The sequence below is a fragment of the Prosopis cineraria genome, unplaced genomic scaffold, assembly GCF_029017545.1.
Source record: "Prosopis cineraria cultivar Desert tree isolate PC_DT_omini unplaced genomic scaffold, ASM2901754v1 PC1, whole genome shotgun sequence".
In the NCBI taxonomy this organism is placed as follows: Eukaryota; Viridiplantae; Streptophyta; class Magnoliopsida; order Fabales; family Fabaceae; genus Prosopis; species Prosopis cineraria.
Window position 1 is genome coordinate 49,553,190 of NW_026555332.1, and position 15,897 is coordinate 49,569,086.

The 15,897-nt window shown below is 33.1% G+C and overlaps 2 protein-coding genes across 3 annotated transcripts; both read left to right on the forward strand.

Annotated features, from left to right (window-relative positions):
- Positions 1 to 400: 400 nt before the first annotated feature.
- LOC129313973 (uncharacterized) lies at positions 401 to 2,492 on the forward strand. The gene is made up of 4 exons (XM_054957359.1): positions 401 to 597; positions 1,680 to 1,749; positions 2,098 to 2,204; positions 2,324 to 2,492. The coding sequence occupies exons 1-4, from the start codon at positions 593 to 595 to the stop codon at positions 2,463 to 2,465; spliced, it is 324 nt and encodes a 107-aa protein (XP_054813334.1). The 5' UTR covers positions 401 to 592; the 3' UTR covers positions 2,466 to 2,492.
- On the forward strand, positions 2,156 to 11,017 carry LOC129313955 (uncharacterized). 2 transcript variants are annotated; one of them, XM_054957342.1, is made up of 13 exons: positions 2,156 to 2,199; positions 2,561 to 2,651; positions 2,793 to 2,979; positions 3,258 to 3,517; positions 4,337 to 4,490; positions 4,650 to 4,759; positions 4,840 to 4,927; positions 6,251 to 6,586; positions 6,659 to 6,733; positions 8,231 to 8,769; positions 9,319 to 9,427; positions 9,521 to 9,700; positions 10,538 to 11,017. In XM_054957342.1, the coding sequence occupies exons 3-13, from the start codon at positions 2,812 to 2,814 to the stop codon at positions 10,712 to 10,714; spliced, it is 2,196 nt and encodes a 731-aa protein (XP_054813317.1). In that variant the 5' UTR covers positions 2,156 to 2,199; positions 2,561 to 2,651; positions 2,793 to 2,811; the 3' UTR covers positions 10,715 to 11,017. The 2 variants fall into 2 exon arrangements, with proteins under 2 accessions (XP_054813317.1, XP_054813325.1); XM_054957350.1 differs by lacking the exon at positions 2,156 to 2,199 and having other exon boundaries at positions 2,522 to 2,647.
- Positions 11,018 to 15,897: the final 4,880 nt, after the last annotated feature.

Sequence of the window (15,897 nt, forward strand, 5' to 3'; positions counted from 1 at the left end):
AAATTCTTACATTTTATTTATATTTTATTATTGATCCTTGCATTTTTTTAATATTTTAAGTTTTTATATTTTTATTTTTTGATATTTTAGGTCTCTTCAAGAAAGGATTCAAAGTAATGTTTTCTCTAAAAACAATAACAATGACAATAACAACAACATACGTAAGTAGATTGACTTATTAGATTTATAGATTAGGTCTTATAAAAACAAGTATGACTTATTTAATTAAGTAGATTTAATTAAAAGTTTAAATTTAACTTGATTAATAAATAAGTTAAGTTTGGCATAGGTCAGGCCTAGCCCCTCACAAGGGTCTTGGCTATTACCACTGCCTAACGGGGAATGGCAGGCTTCATGATATAAATTTGGGCATCCCCATTGCAAAGACAGCTAGCCCAAATAAAACAAGATCCCTCTTCTGGCCCATCCTACATACAACACAGCTGGGGCCGAAAACAAAACAAAGATTCCGCCTGTTCCTCAACAATTAACGGAGACTGTTAGGTTGGGTACGTTGGGAGTTCCAATAGTCTGAGTCATTCAGGAAAAGAAGTGTTCATCGTGATCGTGATTGTAGACTGATGGCCGATTCATGAGGTGCGTTATCTTTCCTCCTTAATAGCCTATTTTCCCTTGCATTCGATTTTTTTTTTTTGGTCGTATCTGTTAATGATCAAGAATTTATTTGCTTGGTGTGTGAGGAAACCGAAGGCGGAGTTCCTAAGAGGGTTAACATCTTATTTAAGGAAAATTCAGCTCGTTTTATCATTTAGGTTTATTGCGATGATGCACTTAGACGAATTCTATGTTTCACCTTTTTTTAAAAAACAAGTGACTAATTTAAAGCAAGATTTCTTGAGTGTTCTCAGTCTTTATCTAGGATTTTTTAATTAAGTCACCGTTGCTTTTTATCTCCCCCTGACTTCTGTTATCATTTTAGCGGATGTACTTCATCCCATTTGCTTCACTGCTATTCTATCTAAGTGGCTTTTCTCTGTTTTTGAGAATTGGAAAAGGTTGTTCTTTTTAAGAAAATTCAATTACTGCTCCTCGTTACAGCTTGTGATTTCATTTCTAATGATGCATGAGAAAGGAACGTGTTTGGTATTCTGATGCCTGAACCGCATTTATAATAGAACCGAAGATCAAAGAAACATCGTAATTGAGTGTCTGAATAAATGCTTTCATAAGTTTTAGATGGAGTTTAATTTACATTATACGGTCCTTCGATTTTGCTAACCGAGCCTTCTTTGACGGTTATCAAATAATTTCTGCCCTGAATTTTCTTGCATTTCACATGATCGGCCACGCAATCACATGGATTCAAGGCTTTTTGATGATGGTGTAAATTTTTTCCATTTTACATCTGAATATGAACTTAATATTTCTTGCAGTTTATTTCTGAGAATTCTTGTTGGAGTTTGACTCTTGATTCTATATAGTGACTAATTATCCTTGATTGGTAAAAAGGTTTTTATGTTCACATTTAAAACAGAACATACAGAGATCTGATCTCTAGGTTTTCAATTGTTAGGAAGTTTCTATGATAGCATGTCCTTTGATTTTACTGATTTGATGAGATTAAAGGAAAAAAAAAACTTATAGTTATCCATATTAAAGCTGTGCCCGCCTATTAAAAAGTAAATAATTTTTGTCTTTCTTGTATATGTATTTTGCAGTATTGTGGACATGAAGGAAAAGAATACCTCTACTGTTTTCCAGCGTATTTTGGTAAATTGTGCATCTCAGGTTGGATTTTTATCTTGAACTGAGTTGTGATTTTATTTTCATGGTTATGTAAAGTGATTGCTTGTATAACCTATAAATGGCGTCACTCTAGGGCATGAAACTTTTGATGGAGGCGTTTCAGTGTCTGGAGATTTGATAAAACATCGATCTTCTGTGGGACAAAGTTCTTGAAACATATGGATGTTTGACTAATTAAACTTTTAACAAAGTAATTTTGTCATGTTATGCTCAAGCTTGTCACTTTGAGGGGGAGTGGACAGATTGTTTAATAGACGTTGTTTTTTTCTCTTTAGATTTTTATTCTTCCCACTTGTTTATAACTTAATTTGGTTGAATTTTATCTACTAGGCAAAAGACTATGGAAGCTGTGTTGCAACAAAGGTTCCAGAGATTGAACGCGATATGTGTGCTAAGGAATTTCTGGCATTGAAAAGTTGCATGCAGAACGTGGTACGGTAATTGTTTTGTCATTCCTTATGCCTTCATTCAGGGATTGCATTTAAATAGGAAATATTTCATTTGGAATGACTAAAGAGAAACTTTTACAAACTTTATTCTGTTAAATCATGATCAGGACCATCTTCTCTTATTGGAAGGTCTTTTCAGAGTCTTTGTGTTCTGACTGTAAACTTCATGTTCTTCTTCCACTCTGTTGCTTAAATCTGAGATCTTATTTTTTCTGTAGAAATGTTACATCTCTTTGTTATTTTGCTTAATTTATACTTTACTGATAAAAAAGGATCTAAACAGCTCAAAAAGAAGGTTTAACAGTGCACCTGTTCCATGTCTTTGTTTTGGGGCATTTAATAAGCAAACATCAAAGCTTGGAAGCTACTAAGAGAAGTTTGCAGATAAGAAGTTTTCACTTATCAATTTACAGGAAGGAACAGCAACTTTTGTGAGTAAGATTTCTCCTTTAGCTCTTTTATGTTTCTTGTAATTCTATGCAATTTCATTTTAAGAAATCTTTTACTGTCTAATGTAAATCATGTTTATATCTCTGGAAGTTTTTCATCTTATTTGACCTAAGCTTCTTTCAACAGATAAACAGTGCTTAAAAATATGTCCGGGAAAGCATCAAGTTCAAAGCCTAATATAGATTTGAGTGGATCCGGTGGTCTTTCACATGCTTACATTCAGTATCCGCCATTACAGTGCAGCAATCCTGGATCAAAGGGTTTGTTTTATGATGACGGAAATAAACTTCTACTTTCCCCAACATCTGATCAGGTATGTTTTTGGTAAACTTGATGCAGGAACTGTACATTAAGTTGTTTAAATTCTTTCAAGAATAAAATTTATCTGTAGCTAAACTAGACTGTGGACCATTGATTTGCATGGAATTTGATATGATAGAACACAAATAGTGTAGTTTATTATGCATTTTATATGATAGATCTTTTGAGATTTGAGATCTTTTGAGATTTGACTCATAATGTGGATTTTTCAACTTGTTCAACTTATGAGATTTGACTCATATAATGTGGATTTTTCTTTCTTATGTTTAGGTCTTCTCTTGGAAAGTTGTTCCCTTTGATCCTCATGTCAGTCCAACCATTGATCCAATAGGTGAAGGCCCCATCATATCTATTCGGTATTCTTTAGATATGAAGGTCATAGCAATCCAAAGGTCAGATCATGAGATACAATTTTGGAATAGAGAGACTGGGGAAACATTTACTCATACGTGCAGGACTGAATCTGAAAGCATGCTTGGATTTTTTTGGACAGATAGTCATATCTGTGATATTGTTCTTATCAAGACTAGGTATACTAAATCTCCATCTTTTTCAAGACGTTCAGATTTGAACGAATCTCTATTCAAGAAAAAATTTTCCTTTATGGGCTAAATAAGTTAATGCTCATTCTCTGTGTATTTGTGCTTTTGGGTGAGCTATTCCTGTTATGATTTTTTTTTTTTTGGGTTCTTTTCTGCTCAATAAATCTGTTAAAGTTTGGCCTTCATCTGAAGCTTTTAATTTCTATTGTATCTATCCTGGAATTTATCTTAAATTAATGAATGATTTTGCAGGCAAAAAGGCATGATGAATACAATAGTAATGTCTATGTATTATTTCTTAACACGCTAAATTCACAACCAATGAATATGTATTTAAAATACTTTAATAAATTTCAGTGACTACTAAACTGCTATGTTGTTTTCCTCATTATCAATAGATTTTTTTAATCCCCATCCACTTTGTCTCTTTTGTTTTTTTGTTTTTTTGTTTTTTTTTAGAGAGTAAGGAAGTGCTAGTGCTATAATGAGGACATACCTATATAGTATTCTGATGTCGAAAAGCAGGGAATATAATACGGAATTTAAAAATTCACCTAAAGACTACGACCTTTGACTCTCTTCACATATCTCAAGGATAGTTGTAACAAATTTCATTGCTAAGCACCATAAGGATACAAAAAAGAAACTCTATTCCACAAGCATTGTAATGGTCTGAACTTGCCAAAAGTTCCTGTATAATGCACCAATGGATTACATCATATTGCTGCAATCACCTACAACTACTGGAGAGTTTTGTTGTTATATTTGTGCAGTGATATACTAAAGTGCAATTATTTGTTTCCACAGTGGACTAGACATGTATGCATATAACTCTGAGTCAAAATCACTACAATTAGTGGAGACAAAGAAATTGAATGTTAGTTGGTATGCTTACACACATGAAAGTCGTTTGGTTCTACTTGCTTCAGGAATGCAGTGCAAGACATTTCATGGATTTCAGGTAGTGTTATGTTCACTTGTTTACTTTTTCTTGTTAATTTATAGAGCAGAAGATGTTCGCTACAGGCAAGTTTCACTTATTGTAAAATATCTAGACAAGATCCTTATATTTTCTTCCTCTATTATTTTATTTGCCTAATGCAGCAGTACATTTCTTTAGATTTCTTCTGCAGATATTGTTCGCCTGCCGAGGTTTGAGATGGTTATGGCCAAATCTGAAGCAAATAGTAAGCCTGTTTTAGCAGCTGAAGACATCTATATCGTTACTGTGTAGGTATCAGTTATAACGTTATGCTTATGCATTCATAGTTAACATAACTAACAGCTACACTTGTTACGATCCTTCACAGTTATGGTAGGGTATACTGCTTACAGTTTGATAGAGTTGCTATGCTCCTCCATTCGTACAGGCTGTACCGTGATGCTGTGATACAGCAGGTAGATTTCTCTAAAATTCCTCAATCCTGAAACTTAGAGAATATGAAATTATATTCCAATTCTAGTTCTAAATATCTTTACTAATAAATGCTAATTTTCTTTGAGGAATGCTACTAAATGCTAATTCTTTGAGGAATATTTTTGGGTTGTTAATATAGGAAGAAAGATCCGTAACAGAAGTCAAAAATTTAATAAGCAACAAATGTAAATAAAAAGGAGAATTTCATCTAAGGATCTTGGATGTGACATTTTCAAATTAGGCCCAACGCAATCTAAAATTTCACTGCAGGATGTCGCGTGCTTGAATTGGAATAAAATTGTAAAACCAAATGACCAAAACATCCTTATTCCAATATGTTGTGGTGAAACAAGTTATATAAGGGCATTAACAAGTAAAGTAAAGCTTTTTAATAAATCATGTAGTTGATTTTACAAGTCATACTAACAACTTAACAAATAATAGATTTAACTCCCCACATGGACTTCACAAGTAAGGTTATGAAATTAGCAAGTAATGTAGGGAAATGAACAATTTAAGGAATTAACAAGGCTTCTTCAGGATTAGTAATTATGTTAGTTGAAATGTGCTGGATGTAACAAGTAACACGAGAATTAACAAGTAATATAGTTGATTTTGCAAGTTATGATAATGGTTTTATGAGTTATGGATTTAAATCGCCACATGGACTTCTATTGTTAATCAACTACGTTGCTTGTTAAATGCCATGCTTTTACTTGTTAATTCCCTTGAGTTACTTGTTATGCTGCAATATACTTAAGAATAGTTTGGTCATTTTGTTTTACAATTTTATTTCAATTCAGGCCCAACATCCTACAATGAAATTTCATAATGTTTTGGGCTTGATTTGAAAATATGAAACATCCATGGTCCTTAATGAAATTCTCCCCAAATAAAATGAAGACTAAGTTCCCAATAAGAATTAGTTAGGGGCAACATTCTGTGAGAATTTTGTTAATATTATTAGTAGTATAATAATTATTGTATTATTTTTCATAATATTTATAAATTTATTTGGCCATCAGCTTTCGTGCCTTTCAAGACTTGCAACTCAGGACTACATAGAATAATTATGTTTATCTCCATATTATGGTTTTCTCACGCTTCAAGATTTATGGTATTTTTCTTTCTTTTCTCCTTTTTAATGGTTCATAGGTTTGTAGAAGGCATGTTACCTTGGTGCACTAATAATAGACTATAGGTTCACTTCTATGCTGCATCTCATATGATTGCAGCAGTTGTCATTTGCACCATTCTTCACTATATGGAATCTTTTGACAAAACAACATTCATGGTACGTGCAGGGTTCTTTGCCAATTTATTCAAGCAGGATCGCTGTGAGTACAGTGGACAATGTACTTCTTATTCATCAAGTTGATGCAAAGGTGGTTATACTGTATGATATATTTGCAGATTCTCGAGCTCCTATATCTGCACCACTTCCTCTATTGTTAAGGGGTCTCCCAAGGTCCAATTCTTTTTCATCTCGATCAACTGGTAGAGAAAGTGAGAGTTCAGATGCTAATGTTGTGAGTAATCACGGCACAGTTACCTATGCTGATACATGGTCTTTCCTGGTTCCTGACCTGATATGTGATGTGGCAAATAAGTTATTGTGGAAGATCCACTTGGACTTAGAGGCAAGTCTATTTCCATTTATACGTTGGTATGATTTGTGGGGACTTTCTTTAACAAGTTGGCCTATGTGACAGGCAATTTCTGCCAGTAGCTCAGAGGTTCCATCAGTGTTAGAGTTCTTGCAGAGGCGAAAGTTGGAAGCTAACAAGGTATCTTTTCCCTTCACTTTTTCCTTTGCTTCATTTTTTACAATTCTTTTGGGTGCTATTGCGGCACTTTTGAACTCAGTCTGTGGTCTAGCTAGTAGTTTTTTGTTGGAATTTTGACTGCTTTATTTGGTGGTGTATATTTTGGAGATGCAGAAACATTTGCTAGCTTATGTCATAAGTATGGCAATTTCGATTCTAAACTCATTTTTTAAGTTGCTGGAGGATAATCTGTCAATTTTAGCCTGTAATAGCTAGCATGGGTATGGGTATGTGTATTCAATCAAGGTAATGGAGGGCAGTATTGATTATGTGAGATTATTATGAGAATTAGGGAACAGTGGATAGGCAATTGATATGAGTCCCGTATCGGAAGGCCACATCGGTGGAGTGTGGTTTATAAGTCAATTGGGTGAGCCGTCATAGACGCCGGCTCTCTATGTTACAACTACAAGCCCTTTAAGTATAACTCACCCTCAAAAGGCGCTTCATAGCGGAGAATGTCTAGCTAGCTTATAAGCCACATTAACCACATTTCCCTAATGTGGCTTCCCGATATGGGACTCATGACATAATGGGTCCCAAGTGGAATGATGAACTCTACCCCAAAAGCTAGTTGTTGAGGTAGGAGAACCAGCCCACTTATATACCCCGTTGAGCATCCTATGCTACTCAATGTGGGATTTGGTATCCCATGCTACCAAGTCTCCATCAATTGGCCTCTCATGGAAAGCCGATGTCCTGACAGCTGCACTCCACAACACTTGGCTTAGTCTCCTTTCGATTAGAACCCTCTGTGGGTAACTCTCTCCAGAACTGCCAACAACAAGGCTCTGATATCAATTGATGGGTACCCAAGTGGGATGGCGAACCTTACCCCAAAAGCTAGCTGCTAAGGTGGGAGGGCCAATCCACTTATATACCCCCTTGAGTATCCCATAGTAGTCAATGTGGGACTTGGGATCCCATACTACCAATTCTCCATTAGATTATCATTAGATTCTCATTTGTCATGTGATAAAAATTTTAAGAATGACTGTTATTGTTATTTTTTAGTTTAATTGATGGTTATCCTTGGCCTGGAAAAGTTGTTTGGTAGATTGAAAGATACAAAAGTTGATTAATTTCACATTTAACCAGCTGGATATTCAGTATTTTTATATGAAGTCATATTTCATGCTTTTTTTGGAGTTTTGGATGCCAAACAATCTTCTTACTGAACATAAGAATTGAGAATTCCTGATAATCATATATTGAAGCGCCACATTGGGAGTACAATTTTTGGAAGTTACTTGTCCAAGCCTTAAGGAATTGAATTATACTGAATATTGCATTAAGTGACTTTTAACTTCAGTTAATAAAATAATGGCATTCACTATTCATGCTGATACTTATTTGGTTTGACTAGGTTGATCTCTGATTTATTATTATTATTATTATTATTATTATTATTATTATTATTATTATTTAAGATCTTGACCTCATTTTTTACTCTTTCAGGCCAAACAATTGTGCTTGGGTATAGTACGCACCCTTATTCTAGAGCGTAGGCCGGTACCTATGGTTGCCAAGGCTATACATGTATTAATCACCTCTTACTCCCATTCAATTAAAACCAATCCCCATCTAAGGGGAACTAAATCCGACAAGACATCAGCTTCTGGTGCACAACATGCTGTTAGCCCTTTGACTGGTGCTGATGTGTCTGCTTTGGGAGCAGGTGCACTTGGAAAATCCATTGTGCATGAACCTGCTGCTAGAGTAGACAGTGGATCTCTTGATAAATCTTCTACTGTTTTGAGTTTGGATTCTGAGGGTGAGAGCAGATCTGCTAATCAAAGGGGCTATACACCAGGGGTCCGGGCTCACAGCGCTCATGTTACACGATCATCTTTGCAGTTTGGGCAAGAGGAGCCCCAACTTACTTCTCCTGCGATTTCACCTGATGAGATGTACAGCTTTGTCTTTGCTCCAGTTGATGAAGAAATGGTTGGAGATCCTTCTTACTTGGTCACTATCATTGTTGAGTTCCTTCACAGGTATGCAACTACTGTAAGAGGTGGTTTGGCTTTGAATGTCATTTTTAAGTACTTATATTGTTAATCTTGTCCTAGTAGATCCATAGCCTTCTATATGAAATTTAGTTATATGTGCATCAGACTTGGAGGTCATCGCCGCATGTTCAGAGAAATTTTCTATCAGGCTTTAATTCTGCCCATATTTAAATAAGTCAAATTGTTAGCAAGTAGTTATCCAACAGAAAGCATTGTGTTTTCTGTCTTAAAACCCAGTGATTTCAATTTTACCAAAATATTTTACTATTATGTTTCTAAGTGAGGTGGTTGAGTCGGTAGTGAGCACAAGACTTCCTGGAAAAGTCATGACTTTCTGAAATGTTTTAGCTTGATTATCCACTGTACCTGTACTAAGAATTAGATTCAGGACAAACTGCAAATCTAGCTGATCAGTTGGAACAGGTGACTTGAAATGATGAAAGTTGCGTATGTCATGTCTGTTTTCTTGATCATAAGTTTTACCTGCAGTTCCTTTTGATCGGCTTCCTAAAGCTTATCTATTCATTGATGCAGTGCTAATGCAGAAAAGGTTAGAATACTCCCGAATCTCTATGTTCTAACAATTCAACTGCTGGCCCGTAATGAGCGATATGCAGAACTTGGGTTGTTTATCATAAACAAGGTTTGCAATTCTTCTGTCTATTCTTAGGGAGGAGAATGGTCTTCATATAACCTATAATCAGCTTGATGCTAAGACGAGACCCTCTCATTACAGATTCTGGAACCCTCTAAAGAAGTTGCATTACAGCTCCTAGAGTCAGGTCGTCAAAATTCCCAAACCAGGAAGCTTGGTCTGGATATGCTGAGACAGCTTGGTTTACATCAGGATTATGTATTGTTGCTGGTGCAAGATGGATACTACCTAGAAGCCTTAAGATATGCTCGGAAGTACAAGGTAATTTCTATCACGTTCATTGCTGGATTATAAAGTTATTGGATACTCTCTATTCTTAATAGCAATAACAGCTAAAAGGGGGATACGATAATAAAAATTTATGGACCCTGTTGCTGTAGCAATCTAATAATTTTGCAGGCTTCCTTGCTGTAGAATTTTCTTTATTCCTGCCATTTTTCTTTCTGCTGATCTTGTCATTCTAAGTTAGATAGTGCTGTGCTGAAATACTGTAGCTGTGCGAGATAGGAAATGTCAACTTTGCTGAGTAAGGTCTAATGGACTGTTGTTATATTCCAATTATTATTTTCCGTAGCGAAAGGAAATATTCATTTTTGATATAGATGATATTTCCATTTAATGGGTATGTAAGTCGGACTTTTAAATATTTTGTTATTTTGTAAAGACCTGTGCGTACATGAACATGGGTTAAGTTTGTTATAAAATAATGAAAAGAATCAAAAGATGATTCTCTTGCTAGAAAAAGTGAGTGACGAAGTTATTAGGATCATGATGCTGGTAGTTCCTCGAAAAGTAATACTGTAGTTTATTTTCATTGGTGAATTGGTCAGGGGATGACAAATAACAACGGTAAAAGTTATATACCTTTGAAATTGTTGGTGTCCTTTAAGTATAATAATAATAATAATAATAATAATAACAACAACAACATTTATGGCCATAGTGAAGTGTGGCACCACCTGCTGTCCAAAAAGATCAAGATGAGCAGATGACTACTTGTTAGTGGCAATTGTGGATCATGAGAGGCTGGTATTTCTGATTTTGGTGCGAGTTGAAACTTCACAGATAACATTTGTTAGAATCAATTTCAAATTTCAGGTGGATACGATCCGGCCATCGTTGTTCCTAGAAGAAGCATTTGTTTCCAAGGACTCCCGACATCTAGCTGCAGTTCTCAGATTCCTCTCGGATTTCCTTCCTGGTTTCAAGCACACTTCAGAACATAGCAGATACTATCGCATTCTTAATGACATGAACACGCCTGTGTCTGTCTGAAGAGTTTTCTTGGGATATTATTCTTAGGGAGGAAAATCGCCGCTCGAGGCCGTTGTTGTTGGATGCCCTTCTCCAGGTCCAAGGTATCTAAAATCTGCCCAAGTTTGTTCGTGTAATAATAGGCCAATGCTGCTCAATTTGTTACAAATACTTGGACAGTTTTGACTATCAACGTCTACCGTATTTAGTTGTTAATGTTATTCACTGTTGTGTGTGTTTGAGCAGGCTGCAGACTTTTGGGTTTGACATTTTCGTTCTTGTAATGACACCTGACATTGATATAGTATTTTCTATATGCGATAATTTGGGCCAAATTCATACGAACCACTCGAATAAGTTTAAAAAATTTTAAAGTTTAACTTGGTAGTTTAATTTTTTTTTTATTTCAGGTTTATTTAGACTGGTCAAATAAGCTTGAAAAAATTTGAGACCAGGCGCAAACTCAAATCTTGATTTGAATGCCTGATTTCATTTTTTTTATTAATAAAATAATAAAAATGAAAATATTAATTTTTTAAAATAGAAATTGAAATTAAATAAAAAATAAAATATAATAATATTTAATTATATAGGTGTTTGGACTAGCTTGAAAGCTTAAGGGATTAGTGTCGGATTTATTTATATAGATTTTTTTATATGTTAGGAATGTTGAAGCTTGTCTCAAATTAAGTTGGATTTAAATAAACTTGATTTACTTGAATTATGGGCCTCAATATTTTTCAACATGATGGTGGAAAGAAAATTTATTATGAAAGATTTTGTTACAAAATATTACTTTCTTCAATTAAAAATGTAAAGTATTTTTAATTAAATTTTACTCATTTGATAAAATAATTATTTATTTTTAAATTAATTTTATCTTTTTATATTTATCTTTATTAAATACTTTATAATAAATATAAAATCATTATCAATAAGAATATTTTTAAAAAAAGTAACGATTACATCTTACAAAATTAAAAATATTTTATATTTTTAAATATTTAATTTTTTTTAAAATATTTTATATTTTTAAATAAAAAGAGTATATTATAATGAAAGAAAAGCGCGTGGATGGCCATAAAAAGGTTTGATTCCACTGTTTTACTTTCAAAACAAAATTTTCCACTGTGCTATCTCGTCTCAAGAAAAAGGAAATTGCGTCTTGGAAAAATCAGAAAATTTATAGCGAATTAGATTATGTAATGATGGAATTTTTTTTTTTTTTTCCTTTTGATATTGAAATCTCCCATAATTTAAACATATCTCTTGTCATCAATATTAGTCAAATCTTTCTGTTGTCAGGTCGTAACTATAACGGTGACAACAAATAGAAAAGCTCCGTGCAAAATTCTTTTCAATAGAAATTTTAGAGCAGTTGAGGTAAGAATAGTTTTAGACCGGCTATTATTTTTTTATGAAAAGAAATTATAAATGTTTTAATAATAAAGAATCACTTCAACAAACCTGGCTGCAGCTCCAATAGGAGCGACCTAACGTCGACGTCGATCTATCCCTTTCAACGACCGGATACGGTGAGAGTGGGCACAGGTCAGGCCGTTCTCTCTTGTCAGCACATCGCCTTCCCTTTTTCTCTTAAACACAGATTTCTTGATAATTCTTCCATTCAAAATTTAAAAAAATTTTATGAATTAAGGTTTAACTATATTCTTAAATTATTTTTAAAGAGTAATATTATTTTTTAATTATTCATCATAATAATGTTATCCAATTATTTAAACTTTTATTATTGTAGTTAATAAGATCCATTTTTTATGAGTTAAATATATAATTTTACTCTTAAATTATTCTCAAAAAATCAATCTCTCTTTAAACTAATTAAATTTGAGCAATGTTGCCTTTATTGTTTAAAAATCATAAACATCTTTTAATTATATAGAAATAATGAAAAGTACTTTTTATACCATTATCATTGCATTCACATTTTTTCTAATATTCAACATTTTTATCTGTGTCATGATATTCTTCACCAACATTCCAAGAATTATACATTGAAAAGAAACTCAATTTTTGTACTAACTTTATACGGTGACAAATATAACAATAGTTACAATATAAATTTACATTGACAACATTGTAAGAGGAGTTTTTGATCCAACAAAAAATATATAAATAATATTTTTAAGGTAAAAAAGTTACTTCTTATCATCTTGAGTAGATCATTCTGTAAAATTGACTATCATAAATAAACATACCATCTTATATGTATTATAAACAAAAAAGCCTATACATAAATTATCATAAAACGGTTATCCAAAAACCAATTCAACAACTGAAATGTCACAGTTTATTTAAAATCCTAACCTAATTCAATGTTCACTAGAGAGAAATAATAAAAAGTTGGTCTCACTAGCTATAGTTAATGAACGTTTATAATTTTTAAATGGCGAGGGTAACATTGCTCCTCTAAAAATAGCTTAGGGATAAAATTATACATTAACTCATAAAAGGAGAATCTCACTAACTACAGCAATAGATGTTTAAATGGCAAGAACAATATTGCTCTAATTTAATTAGTTTAGGGGCAACATGAACATTGCTTTTTTGAGAATAATTTAAAAGCAAATTTACATTTTAACCCAAATTTTATCTCAAAATATAAGACAATTTAAAAAAAGTAAAATATTATTAATGATATTTTTTTAATATTACCCTTCAAGAAGAGAGATAATTGAAATAATATTATAATATAATGATCAAATATATAAGAATATTTTTTAAAATTTATAATTTTATTTTGGAAAAGTAAGTTCACAAAGCGTAATTGTTATATTTTATTGATATATATATAATATTATCTTATAATTTGAGGCGAATAGAATATTATGTTACCACCAACAAAATGGAATCCCACTGTGCCGTTAACACGCACGGCCACTGCGAGGGATCGGTTGAAAATTCTAAATTTATTAATGTTGCTGTTGTAATCATCTAGAAGGAACGACATTATTAATTTATTTGCCCTCGATTCTTCACTGTGCTTAGAAGAATATTTAAGCCTACTGTGGTATTTTATATGCTGTGAAAGCTTCGGAGATCAGTCAGGTCATTTGCAACCTCTGAATAAACAAACACATTAAAATGACCACAAAAAAAAAAAAAAAAGAGTCAGATTTTCCAAGCGTAACCAGTGTGTGGATATATATTCTATTAAACAAAAGTTTCGCCTCTATAATAACATACCCATATCATATCCTGGACAAATTTAAGGTAAACATACACCTAACAACTCTTGTGTCAATAAGTAATTTATTTTACACCTACTTCTATAGCTCCTTTTTGGGAAAAAGCTTATTATAGAATCAGATCTAAGAAATTGGAATTTTTTCCCGACTGTTATCTATAGCACGGAGATAGAAAGGTACGTGTGGTTCCAAAGAAGGAACGTCCATAGGAATTGGTTATATTTAAAATATTATTACAGAATAAGTAATCTCGTGACCAGGTAATTAAGAAATTGAGAAGTGATACATTCTATGTGGGAACATGAATAAAATCCGCATAGCTAAGCAAAAATTGGTGTCGGTAACGTTAAAGAGAAGGAACAGCTAATGTCATCTAATTAAGTTGTAAGTTTGATTGTTTGAATTTATGAGAGAGGTAGCCAAGTTGAAATAATTGAAATTGGATTCCATAATTGTAATTGATTAAAGCCAATAATGAGAAATCATGTGAGGGGGACCCCTTGTGATGATAGTGTGCCTTAATAGATGGCTTAAAGTACACACACAGATGCCATAGACGAGAGGAGTGGTTAGGTCTGGTTAGCATTTAGATGTCAACTTTATTTTTTTATGACTCCTCGTTGCTTGTGATTCATAGAGTAAGCAACATCGTCACCTTATCTTTCACAATATCGTTTTCCTTGGTTTGTACCTACGTACATATACTTTTTTATTTAAAAATCATACTCTTAACGTTTTGTTGGTATACTTTACTCATGAATCATGATGCCTAATTGTTGTTCTTTTTCAAGCAGCTTTGCTTTGCTAGTTTTCCCTATTATATGCATATATACCTTTATGTCTTCTCATGAAGAAAGAAAAATAATCGCTTGCTGGAAGGACGGGTTGTTGATTTATACAGAGCAAATTAAATGAGCAATAATATGAACACAAGGAAAGATGGTAAAATAATAACAAACTATGATTATAAACAGCGAAAGAATACAGGAACAGTCCTGACAGAGCAGATAACTCACAGCATCAATCATTTAACAGATAATATACAGCTTTATACGTTAGAATACGAAAGAAAAGTCATGAAGCTCTAGCCGAATCTATGAAAATTAATAATAAAGTTGGGAAAATTTCAAATTCATGTATGTAATCGTTGAACAATCGACTTCCACACATTTAATAAGTCTTCTCATGTATTTATTATTTTAGGAATTTTTTTCTCGCGATGATTTCTTTGTTTTTGTTTTTTGTTTTTTTGGGCAAAAACATTCCCATCGACGTTCAAACATTTTTGTCATCGCGTCATTGAATATGCGCGTTTCGTAATCATTTTTTGATGATACCGTGATAAGGCATAAAACTTGCAGTCATAGTGGATTTCTATAGCATCCATTATATAACAATTTTAACTGTTTCATGCTTATAAAAAAATATTAATATTATAAAAAATTAAGAGGTTTTTTAATTTTTATCATTGACTTTAAATAATAATACAATCATATTAAATATTTTAAGACTAATTAAAAAGAGATAAAATTACAAAAATAATTTAATTATTATAAATTACTTTATATTTTAAATTAAAAATTATTTTTATTAGGTATCTTGTAAATCAAACATGGGATAGTGGGTGTCGGTTGTGTGTATGTGTGTGAGAGAGAAAGGGGACGAACTCCAAAGTCAACAGCTCTGACAACACTTTCCCAACAAGCAACAATAGCTAGGGGTGTGCATGTAACTCAATTGCCCGATATACCCACTCGAACTCGATAAAATTTTGACCAACTCGGTCCTAAAAAAAGCTACCTGACATGACTTGGGCATGTTTGGGTAGGGCATTGTTCGAGCAAGGTCGGGCCACGGGTAGGGTAGCATGCCCTGCCTATTTGGCCCAGCCCGAATATATTAATATATTTTTTAAATTTTTTAAAGGGTCAATTATATTAACTATTAAGACTTAAGGAAAGACGGAAAGAGGAATTGGGAATAAGCTTTTTGTAAATT